At 38.1% G+C, this 20,689-nt stretch overlaps 1 protein-coding gene across 4 annotated transcripts in view; it reads right to left on the bottom strand.

The window, feature by feature from the left end:
- Nucleotides 1–20,689, bottom strand: part of LOC134360306 (transmembrane channel-like protein 6) — a 109,727-nt gene that overhangs the window by 23,612 nt on the left and 65,426 nt on the right. For 3 of the 4 annotated variants that reach the window (XM_063074517.1, XM_063074519.1, XM_063074518.1), the window contains exons 6-12: nucleotides 18,142–18,297; nucleotides 15,740–15,842; nucleotides 13,869–13,959; nucleotides 11,774–12,025; nucleotides 9,981–10,156; nucleotides 4,639–4,783; nucleotides 3,392–3,550 (exon numbers count right to left, since the gene is read on the bottom strand). In XM_063074517.1, the coding sequence (XP_062930587.1) occupies nucleotides 3,392–3,550; nucleotides 4,639–4,783; nucleotides 9,981–10,156; nucleotides 11,774–12,025; nucleotides 13,869–13,959; nucleotides 15,740–15,842; nucleotides 18,142–18,297 (1,082 nt within the window). The remainder of the gene's footprint in view (nucleotides 1–3,391; nucleotides 3,551–4,638; nucleotides 4,784–9,980; nucleotides 10,157–11,773; nucleotides 12,026–13,868; nucleotides 13,960–15,739; nucleotides 15,843–18,141; nucleotides 18,298–20,689) is intronic. The other variant, XM_063074520.1, reaches the window with a different exon arrangement.

The following is a 20,689-nucleotide window of genomic DNA, read 5'->3' on the forward strand; positions in this document are numbered from 1 at the left end:
TCCTTGCTTTTCTTTTTTTCATGTTGTGGTTTTTCATTGATTCTATTGTGTTTCTTTCATATTTACTGTGAATGCCCATAAGCAATGAATCTCAGGGTTACATATGGTGACAGTAGATAATACATTGATTTTGAACTATGAACATTGGCCATTTTATGACCTCATCATGCCAACCCAAACCAGTTTACTTTCACCTCTGCACTTAATCCTCACTTTTGATGCTGAAAGAATTATGGATTTCAACCTTTAATATCTTCAGTGACTAAAGATCTCGGATTGAGAAGCCCAAAAATTAACAACACTCATAGATGGTTTATCCTGAGCCCATGCCTTCTCATCCTGGACTTCACAGCGATGGGAATGAATCTCTTGGCACCTACCCTGTCAATACCCCTCATAATATTTTGAAACCTTACGCAAGTAGTAGGTTCTAAGTGTCAGTTATTACTCAGTGGGTGGGTCAGCTAAAATTCACTTCCAGGTTAAAGGCCTGAAACTACAGAATGGACAAAAACTAATCAGTACTAATCATTAATCAAAATAAGGCGATTGCCAATTTGAGGAAGAAATGTCACTTGTGAATCGTAAGATAACAAGTATAACATGACAGACTGGAAGATTTGGAAAATTATTTAACCAGAATCTGGTGCTCTATGATATATTCTTAATTTCTTTTCCATGTCACAATAATATAATTCATTGTGTAAATCCATTAAATCACCTGCAAGAATCTTGCAATAAAACTTAAGCTGTAATTTTGCGATCCATTATTAAAATATAATGCTAGGGAATTAATTGCATGGATTAATAGTATGCTTGACTGGCAAAACATAGACATTAAACACTGGAACTCTTTCTTGGGCTATATACATTATTGAAGTATTGGTTGCGTTCTTCTTCCCGGTATCTCTTGTATGTTCTGTTCCCTTTCCGGGTTCGTGGGTCGAGCCTATCGTCAATCCTCCTTGTTGTGGGTTGACTTTAGGGTTTATGGAGTCTATTATTAATTTTGTCTCCTGGAATACTAATGGTCTTAATCATAATATTAAAAGGAAAAAAGTTTTTAAAGTGTTCCGGAGACTTAAAGCACAAATTTTATTTTTACAAGAGACCCATGTGCGGAGGGGGGACAGACTACGTTTTTTTAAATTCTGGAAGGAACAACAGTTTCATTCGAACTCCAATGCTAAGATTCGAGGCGTCTCTATTTTTATAGACTCCTCAGTTACTTTTATACAACATGATATTATTTCTGATCCGAATGGTAGATTTCTATTGGTTAGTGGTTTACTATTTAATAAAAAAGTAGTTTTGGTTAATGTTTATGCTCCTAATATGGACTGTCCGGAATTTTATAAATCATTATTTAATCAGTTTCCGAATTTGAATGAGTTTTCATTGATCTGGGGCGGAGATCTTAATACCTGTTTGTCTCCAGTTTTGGACCGTTCGGCTCCTCTACGGACCTTACCTAATAAATCTGCAACTTTGATTAATTCATTCCTTTCTGATTCTGGGTCGACGGACATTTGGCGTTTTTTGCATCCTCAGGAAAAAGATTTTTCTTTTTTTCACATGTTCATCATTCCTATTCAAGAATTGATTATTTCTTTATTGATTCTCGTCTTATTTCCTCAGTGATTAAATGTGATTATGACTCTATAACCATTTCGGATCATGCTCCACTTAAGCTTTCTATTAAAATTCTGGCCAATATACAAAATAATAGACAATGGCATTTTAATTCGCTGTTGCTTCAGGACTCGGACTTTGTTAACTTTATGAATGAACAGATTGATCTTTTTTTTTACAATTAACTATACAGAGGATATTTCTGTCAACATTCTTTGGGACACTTTTAAAGCTTATATTCGTGGTCAGATTATCTCGTATTCTGCTGCTTTGAGGAAGAAGCTGAAGCAGGAGGAGTTGGTAATTGTGGACAAGATTAAGGAAATTGATAAGAAATATGTTATAGCTCCTTCTGAGGAGTTATATAAACAAAGAACTGAAAAAAAAACACTGGAACTCTCGCTGTTCACCTGGGATTGATTGCAGCAGGTTTTCGAGAGCTCACATCGCATATGTCATATCGAATATCATTGCAATGCATATGCAGGCTCGAAACTAGGTGTCCACATGGATTAATCTCACCTGAAGAAGGAATGTCATCACTCTCTCTGGTTTTGAGCAAGAGGGAAATAATGCCAGTATTCTAATTTCAGGTCACTGTTTAAAATGAGCCCTGGTGAATGCCGACAAGAGTAGAATTTACTTGGCAGTGATGCCTCCGTTCTTCATGTAACGTACAGGCTTCAATATTAAAATTAGCCAATTGTAGATCGTGCCAAGGATTATGCATCAATTTTTACAGCATTCCTCAAATGTGCAGGTTTTGAGGAGCAAATTAAGGGTGAAAGGCACATTGGAGTTAGTTTTGCTGAGCACATTAAGTATCATGCAAATTTGTATTTTAGCAAGAGGGTTCCTCATATTAGCAGATTAGTCATGCAAGATAATATAACGATTTCACTTGAAGAAGTTCTTCCTATAGATATGCATGCTTCATTCACTATAAAGGAGAAATGGGTTTTCAGCCAGCATTTAGAAGAACAAATCACTCATTTCCTATTGACCAAGCACATAGATTAAATGTTTCCAAATTCCTTCATGCCCTCTCCATTTCCCTTTTCTTTCATATCATAGTGAGAACTGATCTCTGCACATGATGTCAATTTTAGAGTTGACCCTTTACAAAAATAAACTATCCTTGCTGTCCATCACCAGCTCCTTATTTCTGTGTCCCATATCTTAGAGATTCATGCAGTCCTCCAATTCTAGCTCCCTGAATGTCCATTTTCATATGCAATTGCTCCTGCATCGGCAGCTCTGTATCAAGTCCGGAGGTGGAGGTAGAGGTGGAATTCTAAAACACTTTGCCAAAACAGAGAGGTTTACAATGCCACCTTTACCTCCATACTTCATTTTTCCCTTTAAATTGTAGCTCAAAGCTAGCCTCTTTGGGGAAGTTTCATAACTTCTGCCCTAATACTATACAGTATATGGGTCTATGTCAGTTCCAGTTGACAAGCCTTGAATATTTTTTGCTACGTTAAAATTGATGCATAAATGGAAGTTGATATTTATTTTTTATTTTAAACTTTCCACTAATGTATTTAGCATTCGTGATCAAGCATTTGAGAATATTGGCATGACTTCCACAAAGTTTAATTGTCTAATAACACAGCTTATGCAGCTGTAGAAACAACCAGAACATTTTTCTGTTAGGTGGAGAAATTAGATTTCCCCTATTTGATGTCTAATGATTGTCATGAAGTATTTACTAATAACGAGCTTTGAATTGAAAGCTCATCATGAGCCAGAGTCTCACCTTTAGCACTTCCTCGGAGTAATAATAGACACCAACAGCACAACCAATGGCACTCCCCAAGGACAGCAGCCAGCCCAGAAAGTGAACGGACAGGTTAGCAAACCACTGATAAACACTCAAGCGCTCTGTCTGGCAATTAGGCTCGGTAAGAAATTCCTGCTGGAGAAACAAGAAATAAAACAACATTTTAGACATTTGCACTAAATCAAGGCCAATGCAGTTTTCCATTTTAACAAATAATTGTACTGATTCATTGTTCTGAATTTCTTACTGGTCTGCATGTTACCGGCTGTTTATAAATGCTCAAGGTTTTTGAAGTCTGAGGTTAGCCTTCGCATTTCAAGTTCTATCTAATTTTGATTTATATTTCTACCTGGTGAGAGAGCTTTCTGTCCTCACCTTGACATCTCAATTAAGAACAGAATTAAACATTTTTTCTGTTAACTGCCGGCTTATACCAAAACAGTCACTCAGTTCTGAACACAAAACTGTGATATAATAATGTTGTTACTTTGCCACATCAAAACCAAACAAGACAATATGTGGAAAAGCAGTAATGTGTCAAATGGATTAGAGGGAATTGTGCGGCATTATTTTCAATAGATTATAGATTTACTGAAATTAATTATTCTTATAGTTTAACAATATAAAATCATAATTCAATCTTTTTTATACATAATTTTTATTGATATATAAATTGTTTTGGAATATGGGATACTGTGATCATATTACTGTGATTTAAATGTAATATAATTCATATTATTTACTTGTATCCTTATGAATTTTGTATTTGTATTCATGTAATTTATATATCAATAAAAATATTGAAAAAGAAAAAAAATATAAAATTACATTCATTGTCTTTTGAGTGAATACCAAGGCAATGAATTTCAAACTGCTTCACTCATTAAAATTTAAAGAAGTGAATGAAGATTTACTGAAACTGAAGGTGGATTTCAAATGTAGTCATATACGTTCAAAAATATGTGAAGAATTTCCATAAAAGTGCATCACAAACTTTTGTAACTCACGGTTAATCTTTGCCTAATCTCTTCTGCACTGAAGCCCTGACATGCTTCACAAGGTGTCAGGTACACTACGGTTTCCAGTGAAGAATCATATATATCTAACTATCAGGACAAGTCAAACATGGACGTGATTCTGACATTTTAAGCTATGAGCTCCTAAGTGCAAATCATGTAGTAAAAATGTATATTATAGTATTTATCATGAAGCAAGGTACTCACCTTTAGTTGGGTAGTGATATCCTCATAATTTAACTCAACAGACTGTTTTTGAGTTACTTTAAAATCCCAAAAGCAGAACACTTTCATTGCCAGATCACGGTAACCACCGCCGACTCGGTAGCTCTCTCCAAATGCTTTGGACAAGCTAAAGGGTTAAATTCAAAAATTATCTAGAGCTGCCCCAAGCTACAAACCCATTTCTGTACAGTTCTTTAAATAAAATAGGCTTCATTTTGTTCTTGCTGAATGACACTAACTTGATCTATCTAAAGAATAAACCATGGTATATGTTTGTGTGTTAGAAGGATAATCAGATTTTTGGATTGTTGGCGTGTGGCCAAGTGGTTAAGGCGTCAGTCTAGTGATCTGAAGGTCGCTAGTTCGAGCCTCAGCTGAGGCAGCGTGTTGTGTCCTTGAGCAAGGCACTTAACCACACATTGCTCTGCGACGACACCGGTGCCAAGCTGTATAGCTCTAGTGCCCTTCCCCTGGACAACACTGATGCGTGGAGAGGGGAGACTTGCAGTATGGGCAACTGCTGGTCTTCCATACAACCTTGCTCAGGCCTGTGGCCTGGAACCTTCCAAAGCGCAAATCCATGGTCTCACGAGAATATCGGATACCTTTTTCTATATATAATCAGATTTCTGGATCACTGGGTTTTCTGTACAAAAAGGATGGATTACATCTGAGCTCAAGGGGGCCAGTATCCTTGTGGGCAGGTTTGCTGGAGCTGTCGGGGAGGGGTTAAACTGATTTGGCAGGGGATTGGACTGAGGATGGGGCAGTTGGTATACAAGTAGGTGCAGTGTGTAGTGAGACTGTGAGAACGGACAGGCAGATGACAGGGCAAAATTGCAGTCAGTGGGATGAGTTGAAGTGTAACATGGAGAGAAAATCAAAAAGGGTGATGATTAATGTTGTGTATTTAATATTTCAGTAGTATTTGAGTAATATTGTTAACATATTGTTTGACTAAGCATTCTTGTTCATTTAAATAATTCACTATGGGTTATATGTAAAAAAAAATGAACTGAATACATCATGATGCTACCACGTGATACGAGCGTGCCTCGCTTAAACTAAAAACTACTCCAAGATATATTATTCTGGGCTCAGTGTTTTTGCTTACAATTAGTTTAATGTTTTGGAGTCACAAAACATAAATAGAGGACTGAAGGTGATATTTTGAATACACTCAGTACACGGAATAAGGTAAAGGATTGTGTAGCACAGTTCAGAGTCGGCAGGTATGACATTGTGAGCATCACTGAGTTGTGGCTGAAAGAAGATCACTGTTCAGAGCAACATGCAAGACTACACTTTATATAGAAAGGAAAGGCCGGTAGGCAGAGGGGATGGGGAGGCTCTGTTGGTAAGAATATAAATCAAATCCTTAGAAAGAGGTGACATTGGATCAGAAGATGTAGAATCCTTGTGGGTAGACTTAAGAAACTGCAAGGGTAAAAAGACCCTGATGGGAGTTACTGTGCCGGTAAAATAGCCAGCCATTGAATCATAGTGGATTTAATTTGGCTTTTTTGACACTGGTCAACAGAAAAAGATTCTTTCATGTCGAAGTGAAAACAGATCTCTATAAAGTGATCCAAATTTATTACAAATATAAAACACAAAATAATTGATTGCGTAAGTATTCACCCCCTTCAAGTCAGTATTTAGTAGATGCATCTTTGGAAGCAATTACAGCCTTGAGTCTGTGTGGATAGGTCTCTATCAGCTTTGCACATCTGGACACTGCAATTATTCCTCATTCTTCTTCACAAAACTGCTCAAGCTCTGTCAGATTGTATGGGGATCATGAGTGAACAGCCCTTTTCAAGTCTATCCACAAATTCTCAACTGGATGGAGGTCTGGACCCTGACTTGGCCACTCCAGGACATTAACTTTGTTGCCATTCCTGCGTAGCTTTGGCTTTATGCTTGAGGGTCATTGTCCTGCTAGAAAACAAATCTTCTCCCAAGTCACAGTTCTCTTGCAGACTGCATCAGGTTTTCCTCCAGGATTTCTCTGTATTTTGCTGCATTCATTTTACCCTCTACATTCACAAGTCTTCCAGGGTCTGCTGCAGTGAAGTATCTCCACAGCATGATGCAGCCAGCACTATGCTTCACAGTAGGGATGGTGTGTTTTTGATGATGTGCGCCAAACATAGCATTTAGTCTGATGGCCAAAAAGCTCAATTTTGGTTTCATCAGACCATAGAACCTTCTTCCAGATGACTTCAGAGTTTCCCATATGCCTTCTGGCAAACTCATGTCAATTATTTTCAACAGTGGCTTCGCCACCCTCCCATAAAGCTGCGACTGGTGAAACACCTGGACAACAGTTGTTGTATGCGCAGTCTCTCCCATCGCAGCCGTTATTACCATAGACAGCAGCTTTAAAAGCTAAATAAGTATCTTTAAAAAAAGTGTGACTTATCAAGAAGTTTGTATTCTGGATGATATGTTGGGTTAGACAATGTGGCTGCAATTGCAGAACTGACACAACACATATCTGGCTCTAAAGAATCTGTCTTTAATATTCCTGATGGGGGTTTTCACACCACTGATTGTTGCACCTCTATGTAACTAAAGAAAAGAGTGTAAAAAACATCCTTGGCCATTTTAAAAGCACCAGAAAGTGTTGGGGGGGGGGGAAGGATAATGAAGAAGAAATAGGAGTTGAATATATACCCATACTCATTCATATCTGCTCCATCATTCAAATTTTTGCCTCAGTGCAAAAATTGAAATAGTGAAATCATCTCATTTTCACCCCTGGCCATTTCTGGTATCTCCAAGAATGAATGCTTGAAACCACAGTGAGCAAAACAGTTCTGAGTAGTCTTACTGCTTATTCCTTGCCAACTAGCAGTGACAAAAATTTTTGAACACAAACACACGCAACTGATGCTATTTAAAAACTGTTTGCTCCAAGCATGTTGTAGTGTCTAATGGTAATACAAATGTACACGACTGATGCTAGTTAGAAACTGTAAAGGCAGACAGTCTCCTGTTCCAATTAAGTGGCATAGTGTTCCAAATAAACAAAGGAACCCTGGTGCTTTTCTCAATTACTTTTTGTTCTTTAAGAATTTGTCCCAAATAAGTGGCTGCCCCAATTAACTCATTTCCCAATTAATTGGATTTCACTGCATTTGATTCCTTTAATAGAGAAAGATGTGTTTTCAATATTATCAGTAACAGACTCTCCACAGCCCATCTCATAGAGAATCCCAAATTTTTACTACACTACCTCCTGGATGAAGAAACTTTCTTGCCTCTGTCCTGAATTCCAATCCCCTTATTTTGAGACTGCCTTACCTGGTTCTAGACATAAACATCTCTGTATCTACCCTGTATGAAATTTTACATCACAATTCAATTCACATTCTTCTAAAATCAAAAGACCATGGGCCCGGTCTTCTTAATCTCTCTTCATATAACAAACCTAACATTAAACAGTGTCAATCTATATGTAAAGCTCTGGTAAAGGTTTCACTGTTAATGTATTGGGCTTTCTGTAGAAGCCATGTCTGGGGTATGGTTAGTGATAACGGGTGCTTTGCAATGTGAGCCATCCAATCAGGGGAGCGTGTTTTCTCCTTTGTGTGCCTGACACTGGTGTGAGTCAGGGTCTTTGTTCGGCGGGAGATGAAGAGAGATGCTGGAGAGAGCCAGTCGTAAGATTCAATCCGATGGGGGGCCGTGATTCGATGGAGCAAGGTGCCAAGGTCTACTGAGGATCAGAGAATATGGCTTTTGGAAGAATTGAGCTCCAACTTGTGCACATTTGACTGTTTAATTTTAATGGGCCCTTTTTGTTTTTTTCTTTTTTTTACTAGCCCTTTAATTAAGATTCATAAATATAATTCCTTTAATCGTATGCAGTCTGCTATTTCTTGTCACTGAGTTGTAACAGGGTAGCAAATTACACAGCATGCACACAAACCTGGGTTTGTTGTGGGAGATCCGTCCCAATCTCACGGATTTGGTGGGACTGGAGTGTGTATTCCCTAGACTTGCACAGCTCAAGGAAACCGAGGTTTCATACAAAACCTCTTACAATCAGATTTTGGATTTCCCCACCAGTCTACTCCAGTATTCAGCTTTCCCTTTTCTAATTAATGCCTGTTCGTTGAAGTTTTTTGCTCAATTTTGAAGCGCAATAAGGCTTTTCCTTTGGTTTATACTATGTTTAACATCTTTTGAATGCCACAGCCCAACTCCTTTTCCTGCTGGATTTTGTGCCTTAAAGAGATAAAGGTACTTATTGCAAACAGTGTATTTTCCTCAAAGCTTGACCATTGCTTGTTTACTGTCAAACCTTCTCATATTTTCCAGTCTATGATAACCAAGTCACATCTCTTAACTTTGTTGTTTGCTTAAATTTAAGAATGTGGTTTCAGCTTGAAATGCTGAAACCACATGTATACCACATGTATATACCCCATGAATCTATCCACTGTTGCGTTTCTGGCTCAAACAGCCCATATACAGATTAACATATCCCTATTATTAGTGTATTATCCTTGTCAAATGCACATTTACACTATGCTCTACATTAACACCACTGTTTGAAAGCCTAGAGATAAATTTCTTCATCTTGATTCTACCTGGTTCTATTGATTCAGGTTCTGAACTATAGTCCTCTCTACTGCCTTTATTCTATTCTATACTCTTTTTTTCCCCCCATTTTGCAAGTTGCACGCCCTGGACTCAAGCAGCTAACCTGGTTGTGGATTATTTCAGCTGGATATATCACCCCAGATGCGGAGATATATGCTTGGAAACATTTTAAAGGTGGTCTTCCCTCAAGAAGATTTGCATTGCTTCATCCCTATTGGAAGTACTTTAACTTAGACGATAAGAATTAAGCCATTTGTCCATGAGTCTGGTCTGATTATAGCTGATTAATTTACCCTCTCAACCCCTATGATTACTGTATTATTCTGGTTTACAATTTGCAATTGAATTCTTCAACAATCATTTTCATTAAAGAATTATTGAGCTGAAATAGACACTCGGATGCTTTTTCTGTAGATATTGCCAGGCAGCTGATGACTGCTTGGACCATAAAACATAGAAGGAGGATGAGGGAATTTGGCCCAATGAATCTGCTCCTTTCTGTTTCTAGTTCAGATTTCTAAAGGTTTACCCCATTCCGAACACAAAATTCCATTCACATAAATAGATGTAAATACCAAAGGAATGCTAAATTAAATTACCCTTCCTTGAAGAAATAAGTAAAATTAGAAATCTATTACTTTTAATGAAATGCATAGAGTTCTACCATTAACGTATATATATATATATATATATAAAGGAAGGAGTCTTACCAATGAACCAGGATGATGCAGGTGATGAAAAAGGAAGTTCCAACAGTGTAGAGGTATGCAATTGGCATGTTATATGGCACATTAATAGAGGTATCATTGTATCCAGAACTGCTGAAGATATTCCAAGTGTTGTTAGTATAATAACCTTGAAACAAAATTGTGTCTGTGAAATAACCCTACACGTGAAAAGAAATGTTAATTAAAATCACTATTTGAACACACTTCCATTATTTTAGTTCAACATTAATTCAGCTTGCAAAAATGAAACCTTCCACTTATATTTGCAGTGTTTTAAAGTGTTGATATTCAAATTGCCTTCTTTAGCTCCTCCATTAACTAGATAAAATACACTAGGTAATTATACACCCTCATTAAAGGGTATGCAAAAACAATTGATATACAAAGACTTGCTAATCAATATATTTAAAAATATTTTCTACTTATTTACAAAAGATTTTACTGTCCTTGAAACGTTTACTCTTTTTCTGGGACGCTGCCTGACCTGTTGACTGTTTCAGGAACTTTGTTTTTATTTCAAGTTTCTAGCATCTTCAGTTTTTGGGCTTTAAATTTTCATACACATTTGCTTTCATTAACCAGAACCAAATGCCTTCCTTGACAAGATGATTTATTCAGGTACAAGCACACAGGGGAGAAACAGTACAGCACAGAACTGACTTTCCTTTTTGCCCCATTCTCCACACAAGGTGCACCAACTTCATCTTCCTTCTTAAAAGCCACTGGAGTCTTTCTCTATGTGGGCCAGTGCACATACATCATGAAGAAATCTCATATAAAGAAATCTTTAAAACTTTGCTGATAATTTCTAAAGCTGGAGATCCATACACACTAACTTCAAACTTTTCACTGAAGAATTCATTGCCGCTCTATTTAATTCAACAATGCGTACCTCAGGAACTCTCTAACCAGTTCACCTTCCATGGCTTTGATGAATATCCACCTCATACTAGTTCATATTTGCAGCAAAATTAGTTGGCAACAAGCATTCTACTTGAGGAGGTGCATGCCAACCCAAGTCTGCCTCTACTCAGTGATCTATCAGTTAACCAGCTGTACATCTGGTAACAATCTTTGTAATGGAGGCTACTACAATGCGGGGTTTTCCATGGTAGGAAACTGGCATTAGTCCTGGACTCAAGCTGTCGTTGACCTGGATTTGACCTTCCAGTGGTCTTATTCAAGAAAGATTTTTGTCTAGTTAACCAAAACATCGTTTTATTTTTGAGATAAACCATTCTGCAATGGTGCAGACCAAACCATGGAACACAACGTCTAGCACTACAGCTGGCATCTAGCCACCGAGTATCATATCGATTGATTAAGCTAAATGCAAATGCTAAATAAATTGTCCGGATCAAAATTATAGTTTATGTTAGCGTATCAGAAATCAGCATCTATAAAAATAAGCTTGCCTTGCTTGCTATAACTAATTTTTAATGTAATAGTTGGGAATCATACTCAACAAATGTCGCAACAATATATAAAAAAATAATAACATTATTAACATGACAAAGTCTGCAGATGCTGGAAATCCAAAGCAATGCACACAAAATGCTGGAGAAACTCAGCAGATCAGGCAGCATGCATGGAAATGAATAAACAAACAATGTTTTGAGCTGCGATGCATTGTCATTCTGAAACGTAGCACTGTTAATTAATTTCCAGAGATGTTGCCTGACCTGCTGAGTTCCTCCAGTGTTTTGCGTGTGTTGCAATAAATATTATTGCCAAGAGAATGCTTTTTAAGATAAGCTAGGTTTTACTTCACTTACAGTGCCATATAGGAGCTGTAATCCGACAAATTTTCCCTTTGTTGTTTCGGGAGGGTGAGTGGCTTGAGGAATTACAATAAAGCAAAGGTTCAGGACAAGGAGCAAAGCGTTGAACATCAGCAGCATCTTGAGGAAGATGAAGTAGGAAAGTACACCCATGCCAAAGCGACCGCTAATCTGCTTCTGGGCAATCTGCCACAACTGCAAGGAGTGGAGGAAGGAGAGAAATCCATACCAACACTGCCTGATAGCCTAATCAGAAAACAAACACAAGAACAACATCACACGAGTCTGTCAGAGGAGAATAACAATTAAATTATAACAGAAGTTACTTAATTTACTGGAAAATTAACAGGATTAGCTATAAGCAACAATGTAACGTGTTTCATTTACATCATTAAAATGAGTGGTTCCTTCCAGTGTGAAATTCAGGTGCAACTCTAAATTTCAAAATTGACCGTGAAAATTATAGATATGATGAGAGATATATGGTCGTGTTGACACCCACTACTTCTTGCTGAAGGGCACAGAAGAGGATTGCACCCTTCTTTACAGTCAATGTTATTCAGAGTTCAAAGTAAGTTTATTATCAAATTACATACATGTCACCATATGCTATCTTGAGATTCATCTTCCGCAATACTTTAGCTGCAGAATGTCTAATTGAGAAATACGTCGGTTGGTAAATGGATCAAAGTACATCAGCTTTTCAAGCAAAGAATGGTTACCACGAGTTCAAACTGTGGTGAATACTCTGATGCTTTCTATGCTAGTGATGCATTGCACTCCATTTTAATGAAGATACCATTCTGCAGTATGCTGTATCCCTCAGTCCCAGCATCGTTTCCCTCTCTCCTGTTTTCATTCATCATCACCGAGTTCAATTTCCTCTAGACATTTCAGAAGCAATTAACAAATCTTCACTGGCACCACTTGCATCATTCATAAGACCATAAGATATAGGAGCTGAAATAGGCTATTTGGCCCATCGAGTCTGCTCCGCCATTTCATCATGGCTGATCCATTTTCCCTCAATCCACAGTCCCCGATTTCCTGGCTCCTCCCTGTATCCCTTCATTCCATGACTAATCAAGAATCTATCAACCTCTGCGTTAAATGTACCCAATGACTTGGCCTCCACAATGAATTCCATAGATTCACTACACTCTGGCTAAAGAAGTTCCTCCTTATCCCCATTCTAAAAGGGCATCTTTCTATAATAATGCTGTGTCCTCTGGTCTTAGACTCTCTCACCATAGGAGACATCATCTCCACATCCATTCTACTGAAACCTTTCAACATTCGATAGGTTTCAACAAGGTCACTCTTCATTCTTTTGAATTCCAATTAGAGGCCCAGAGCTATCAAACGCTCTTTGTATGACAAAACTTCCAATTCTGGAATCATTTTCGTGAACTTCCTTTGAGCTCTCTCCAATCCCTTTTCATTCTTCCACCATACTGCTTGCCCCTCCTTTCACCTTTCCATGTAATTAAGACTGCATTTGAATTCTAAATTTTCCAAGACAAAGAATAATCAACCCAATTTATCCAACTATTTTTCTTTCTCCCAGATGCTTCCTGACCTGCTAGTTCAAGCAATTTGTGTTTTTATTAACAGTAATGTAAATCCCAGCATAAATATCTCATGTCTACATGTGCACATGCCTATTTTAAGACAGCCAAATTTTCAGGCCAGTTGGCAGGAATTACTTGTTACAGCAAAATAATTTTCTTACATTTTTGGACAATCTGAGATTTTGAAAAAAACAATCATGGATGCCATAAAAACACCACCAATATTTAAGTGTCTTGAACACTTCTTAACAGGAAGTGCTGTGACCATGCAAATCATTGTTTCATAGCCTGGAAACTTTATTGAAGAGTACATTTCCAGTATAGAAAGGAGAAATGGGTGGTGGCTCTCAGAACATAATAAGAGAACTAAATTATCTTGTGCTTCATAATAATTTTAATATTTTGCAACTCCAGCATATAATAATCGCTTTGGACATTGTTCAACATAATAGAAAATGATAAAACCTCAAAAAACAATATATGACAATTTCAAAGTAAAAGAAATTTAAACCACTTACAATGATCAGATTGTATTTTATACGGCTCCAACAGGAGAGGCGATTCTTTTCGAAAGGATTATCATTCAAGTCCCTTTGTGGTGCCAAACGTCTGACGGAACACATAAAATATTACTTTGCAAATATGCAGTCACCTTCAGCTGTAATATAATGCTACAATGTTCTATAATCTCAGCAATCCTAACTTCCCCAAACATGTAATAAAAACACAAGAGAGTCTGAAGACGCTGGAAATCCAAAGCGACACACACAGAATGCTGGAGGAACTCAGCAGGTCAGGCAGTTATCGATGGAGAGGAATAAACAGTCGACGTTAAGGGAGAGGATGCCAGAATAAAAAGGTGGGGAGAGGGGATGGAGGACAAACTGGAAAGTGAGAGGTGAGGTCAGGTGGGTGGGAAAGGGTTGGAGAAGAAGGAATCTGGTAGGAGAGGAGAATGGACAAGACAAAAGGGTCTCAGGAGGAAGTGATAGGCAGGTAAGGACAGGGAAAAGGCCGACTGGAGAATAGAAGAAGAGGGAAGAGAGAGGGAAAACATGATGTCAAATGTCAAATGAAATATCAGGTGTTGCTCCTCCACCCTGAGGGTGGCCTCATCTTGGCACAAGAGCAGATCACGGACTGACATGTCTGAATGGGAATTGAAATGTTTAGCTACCAGGAAGTTTCGCTTGTGGCGGATGGACTAGAGGTGCTCGACAAAGCGGTCCCCCAATTTACGACGGGTCTCATCAATGAAGAGGAGGCCATCTCGGGAGCACCTGGCACAATAGATGATCCCAGCAGATTCGGAGGTGAAGCGTTGCCTCACCCGGAAGGACTGTTTGGGAGATGAGGGAGGAGGTGTACGGGCAGATGTAGAACTTAGGCTGCTTGTAGGGACAGGTGCCGGAAGGAAGATGAGTAAGGTGGGACAAATTGTCAAGAAATCGTAGATGAAGTGACCCCTTTGGAAAGCCAGGTGGGGGAGGTAAAGATATGTTTAGCAGTAGGATCCCTTTGTGGCTAGAAATTCCCATGTTTCTTGCATCTACACCACAAAATAATATGTCTATGATGACTCTGCTTGTAATAACTGTGAGCAATGAAAGAATGTCTATTGGGTGACATAATAGTCTCAACTGAAATGTCTGACTACCTTTCACACTGAATCCTTTCCGCTGACTGGGCTTGCATTAAAACAAAATGCCAGCAAAGTATTCTTGTGGGGACGTATAAAGGAAGGTTGCGTTGATTTTCTCATGAACAATTCAAAGCATTAACAATCACTTCTTAAAAGCATGTGCAAACGTCATCGGCTTGGTAGCTGAAAATCCTTAATAACGCTGCCAGTCCGGACGCAAAAAGTATCAGTGATCATTTTATTGGTCATAGAACCAGGTTGCAAAACGATTCACTATATCGCTTCAGACATGCTGAGGCAGTAGGATGGCCAAGAGATTGAAAGAATTGCTGATGTAAACGCACGCTGACTAAGCCGTGCTGAGAATTTCCCCCAGGGTAGTTGCTAGTACAAAGGGGAAGCGCACAAAAGGGAGGTAGCTGAACTGAGTATGACATCTGCGTCATAAGCTTATCACTACTTTGTAGTTCTGTTTATCTCTTCGTGTCACTCAATATAATACAAATTTATTTTTAAAACAAATATTAAAAAGCAGTGTTTGATAATTCTAAAATAAAATAATTTTTCTGGGTACAGTCACAACTGGAGGATAAACCACATGCTTTGAATGGATTTAAACAAAACAGGTATCAAAATTTATCATAGCAACTCCTACTGACAGTACCAGCACTAAAAGGAAAGATTAGGGACTTAGCTAGATATTGCAGTAGGTGACAGTGTATCACTTAGTTCATGTGGAGTGCTGACCTAAGCTCCCGTTTCACTGACAGATTCAGAGGCATACTCTGCAGCATCTTGGCACGGTCACTCGCTGGGATCTGCTGCAATTCACTTAAGAGCTTTTTCTTCTCTGAATATAAAAATCAAATAAAAATAGCTTATTAGTCGATTCTTTGGAAAAAAAAACAGCAAGCAACCAGTGCAACATATTAATTTCAAATGCCGACTGGCCGCTGGTCAAAGTTCTATGATGCTGCCATGACCCGCTCCAGCCTTTTAACCTCAGGCAGTGGACCTGAACAAAGCCCACTCCTCTCCAAATTTTTGATGTCTGGATTGGCCGCAAGGCTGTGAACATCAGACAGAACCCATGCAATATTTTATTCAAACTACAAAATCACTTTTTTTTTTAACTTTCGTTCAGGAGAGTTACAGAACACCCAGAAATGTATGGCTAAAAAATTAATAATTGCTCCCTTTCTTTATATTCGCTGAAATGGTTTGTGCAGGAAAGGGCAAATCAGAAACACAAAATAATCTGCAGATGCTGGCGTCAAAGCAACACTCACAACACGCTGGAGGAACTCAGCGGGTCGGGCAGCATCCGTGGAAAAGATCGGTCGACGTTTCAGGCCGGATTAAGGGTTCCGGCCCGAAACGTCGACCGATCTTTTCCACGGATGCTGGCCAACCTACTGAGTTCCTCCAGCGTGTTGTGAGAAGCGCAAATCAGTAAATTAATTTCTTCTGATTCCATTGCCTTCCTTTTTCATCACCCTTAGTTCCTTTATTTGGTACCTTTTATACTGGTTATGACTGAAGGGCAGGCAAATTACATACCCTGGGTCAATGGTTCCACACAATTGGTTATATATTGGACAAAAAGGGCTTTTTGTCCTGTGACATTCCCTCTCTTCTTTGGGAGTTATACATACACATATATAAAAAAAATGGTAGGTCAAATATGATGGCAGAATATAGCATTAATGGTAAGACTCTTGGCAGTGTGGAAGATCAGAGGAATCTTGGGGTCCGAGTCCATAGGACACTCAAAGCTGCTACGCAGGTTGTCTCTGTGGTTAAGAAGGCATACGGTGCATTGACCTTCATCAATCGTGGCATTGAGTTTAAGAGCTGAGAGGTAATGTTGCAGTTAAATAGACCCCACTTGGAGTACTGTGCTCAATTCTGGTCGCCTCACTACAGGAAGGACGTGGAAACCATAGAAAGGGTGCAGAGGAGATTTACAAGGATGTTGCCTGGATTGGAGAGCATGCCTTATGAGAATAGGTTGAGTGAACTCTGCCTTTTCTCCTTGGAGTGACGGAGGGTGAGAGGTGACCTGGTAGAGGTGTACAAGATAATGAGAGGCATTGATCGTGTGGATAGTCAGAGGCTTTTCCCCAGGGCTGAAATGGCTAGCACAAGAGGGCATAGTTTTAAGGTGCTTGGAAGCAGGTACAGAGGAGATGTCAGGGCTAAGTTTTTTTACGCAGAGCGTGGTGAGTGCGTGGAATGGGCTGCTGGTGGCGGTGGTGGAGGCGGAAATGATAGGGTCTTTTAAGAGACTCCTGGATGACCACATGGAGCTTAGAAAAATAGAGGGCTATGGGTAAAGCCTCAGTAGTTCTGAGGTAGGGACATGTTTGGTGCAGCTTTGTGGGCCGAAGGGCCTGTATTGTGCTGTAGGTTTTCTGTGTTTCTACTTCTCTCAGTACTACAGTGAGATTTTGTTTGCCATGGGCAGGATAGATTCTTAGCTTCAAACACAATACAATGATCACATTTTGTGCTCTTTTATTTTAAATTAGGCAGCATGGTAATTTAGCGGTTAGTTTTATGCTTTACAGTATTATCTGCACGATCATGGCTCAATTCCTGATGCTGTCTGTAAGGAGTTCGTACGCCGTCCCCATGATCACACGGGTTTTCTCTGAGTGCTCCAGTTTCTTCCCGTATTCCAAATACACAGAAGGTTAGAAAGTTGTGGGCATGCTCCATTGGTCTCGGAAGCACGATGACATTTGTGGGCTGTTCCCAGCATATCTTGAGCTGTGTCAGTCATTATTGCAAATCAAAGCATTTCACTTTCAAGTACATTGAAGCATGGAGTAGTCTTTAATCTTTCAATCTGGTTATCAGCTGATTCACTTTATGAAGGAAGTTTCATAGAAAGTGATAAAGCACAGTACAATATGCCCTGAATTCAGTCTAATTGCCTACAACTGACCTTGTGCATTAAGAAAGTTTTGAATCACTCTCCCAAGTGTGCCACCCCTCCATATTGCAGGGCAACTCAATGACAGAAGTTCTCCAAGTTACAAACAGATTCTTCAAACGACATACTTGAAATATTAAAATAACTGGTTTGCCAAGGAAAATTTTAGTCTATTTTGTCATCAAAATTTTAGTCTGGCATTAAAACTTACCCTGTTCTTCTTCATAATTTCCATCTACAGCAACTGTATCCCTTATGCTTGGTCTCATTGATCGAGGCATGTCTTTTACTGAGGGTCGATTTCTTTTTCGCCGTAATTTCAATGTGCGATTATAATATTCAGAGATAATTGCACCCCTCGACCGACCTGTATGTGATATAAAATTCAATTGCTTTTATTGTCCTGGTGGTCTCAAGGACTTTCAAAGTTAAGAACATAAGTCCTGTGGAATGAGCATATCCAGGAGCCTAGCAACAAACTTCTGATACTGATTTTCAGTTGAAGATGAACTGTGGAGTGAAATTGATTTATCTTTACCCTATGTGAAATTCCTTTTCAGTACAATGAATTAGTTACTCATGAAAGGGTAAGAGTGGGCAATTTCAAACTCCTGGGTATCAGTATCTCTGAGGACCTAACTTGGACCCAACAAATCAATGCAGCTATAAAGAAGGCAGGACAGCAGCTATATTTCATGAGAAGTTTGAGGAGATTTCTACAGATGTACTGTGGAGAGAATTCTAACTGGCTGCATCACGGTCTGGTCTGGGGGATGCGGGGTTACTGCACAGGATTGAAATAAGCTGCAGAGAGTTGTAAAATTAGTCAGCTCCATCATGGGCATTAGCCTTCATAGTATCCAGACATCTTCTTTCTTTCTTTTTAAATCTTTTTATTGAGTAAGTATACAAAAAAGGTAAGCCATATAAACATTAATACAATGTTAAAGTATAATAAAATTCCAAAAGGTATCAATACCAAAAAATATACTACAAACAATGTAATTTAAACATAAGAAACCAAGATAACATAATAGTATACTAAATTTTATATATATCAATGGAAAAAAAAGAAAAAAAAACAAAAAACCCCCAAAAAAAAACCCACCGTGCAACTAACTAAAAGCAAGGCAAAGCAATGGGCTAACTTGAAACCAAACAGAGTTAAACTTAAAATCACGTCCTCAATCCCGACCTCCATTAAAAACAGTGAAAAAAAAACAAGAAGGGTAAATATTACATTAAATGAAAATATCGAATAAAAGGTCCCCAAATCTGTTCAAATTTAAATGAAGAATCATAAAGGTTACTTCTAATTTTCTCCAAATTCAAACATAAAATCGTCTGAGAAAACCAAAAAAAGGTAGTTGGAGCATTAAGCTCTTTCCAATGTTGTAAAATACATCTTTTCGCCATTAAAGTAAGAAATGCAATCATTCTACGGGCTGAAGGGGAAAGATTACTAGAAATTTTAGGTAGTCCAAAGATAGCAGTAATAGGGTGAGGAGAGATATCTATATTTAATACCTTAGAAATAATATTGAAAATATCTCTCCAAAAAGTTTCCAAAGTAGGGCAAGACCAAAACATATGAGTTAAAGAGGCTATCTGCCCCGAACATCTATCACAGAAAGGATTAATATGCGAGTAAAAACGCGCTAACTTATCTTTGGACATATGTGCTCTATGAACCACTTTAAATTGAATTAGGGAATGTTTAGCACAAATAGAGGAAGTATTAACTAATTGTAAAATCTGCCCCCAATCATCCACAGAAATGGTAAGCCCCAATTCCTGTTCCCAATCTACCCTACTCTTATCAAATGGAGCTTTCCTAAGTTTCATAATAATATTATAAATCATAGCCGATGCACCTTTCTGACATGGATTGAGGTTAATTATCGAATCTAAAATATATGTAGGAGGAAGCATTGGAAAGGAAGAAAGTATAGTACTTAGGAAATTTCTAACTTGTAAATATCTAAAAAAATGTATTCTTGATAAATTATATTTATTAGATAATTGTTCAAAAGACATAAGGGAACCATCTAAAAATAAATCCAAAAACCGTAAAATACCCTTAGTCTTCCAAGTTTGAAAAGCGCGATCCGTAAAAGAGGGAGGAAAAAATATGTTACCTAAAATAGGAATCGCTAACCCGAATTGATTAAGATCAAAAAATTTTCTGAATTGAAACCAAATGCGCAAAGCATATTTAACTATCGGGTTAGAGACCTGCTTAAGGCGTTTCGAATCAAAAGGGAGAGAGGAGCCTAAAATAGAGCCAAGTGTATAACCCTGAACAGATTGTAATTCCAATGCTACCCATTTAGGAATAGATAGTATATCCTGGTCAAGTAACCAAAATTTCATATGTCGAATATTAATAGCCCAATAATAGAATCTAAAGTTAGGTAATGCTAAACCTCCATCTCTCTTAGCTTTCTGTAAATGTATTTTACCCAGTCTCGGATTCTTATTCTGCCAAATAAATGAAGAAATTTTAGAGTCAACTTTATCAAAGAAAGATTTTGGAACGAAAATTGGTAATGCCTGAAACACATATAAAAATTTTGGCAAAAAAAACATCTTAACTGCATTAATACGACCAATCAAAGTTAAATATAAGGGAAACCATTTAGATGAAAGTTGAGTAATATGGTCTATTAATGGTAAAAAGTTAGTCTTAAATAAATCTTTGTATTTACAAGTAATTTTAATCCCAAGATATGAAAAATAATTATTAATCAATTTAAATG

The sequence above is a fragment of the Mobula hypostoma genome, chromosome 22, assembly GCF_963921235.1.
Source record: "Mobula hypostoma chromosome 22, sMobHyp1.1, whole genome shotgun sequence".
In the NCBI taxonomy this organism is placed as follows: Eukaryota; Metazoa; Chordata; class Chondrichthyes; order Myliobatiformes; family Myliobatidae; genus Mobula; species Mobula hypostoma.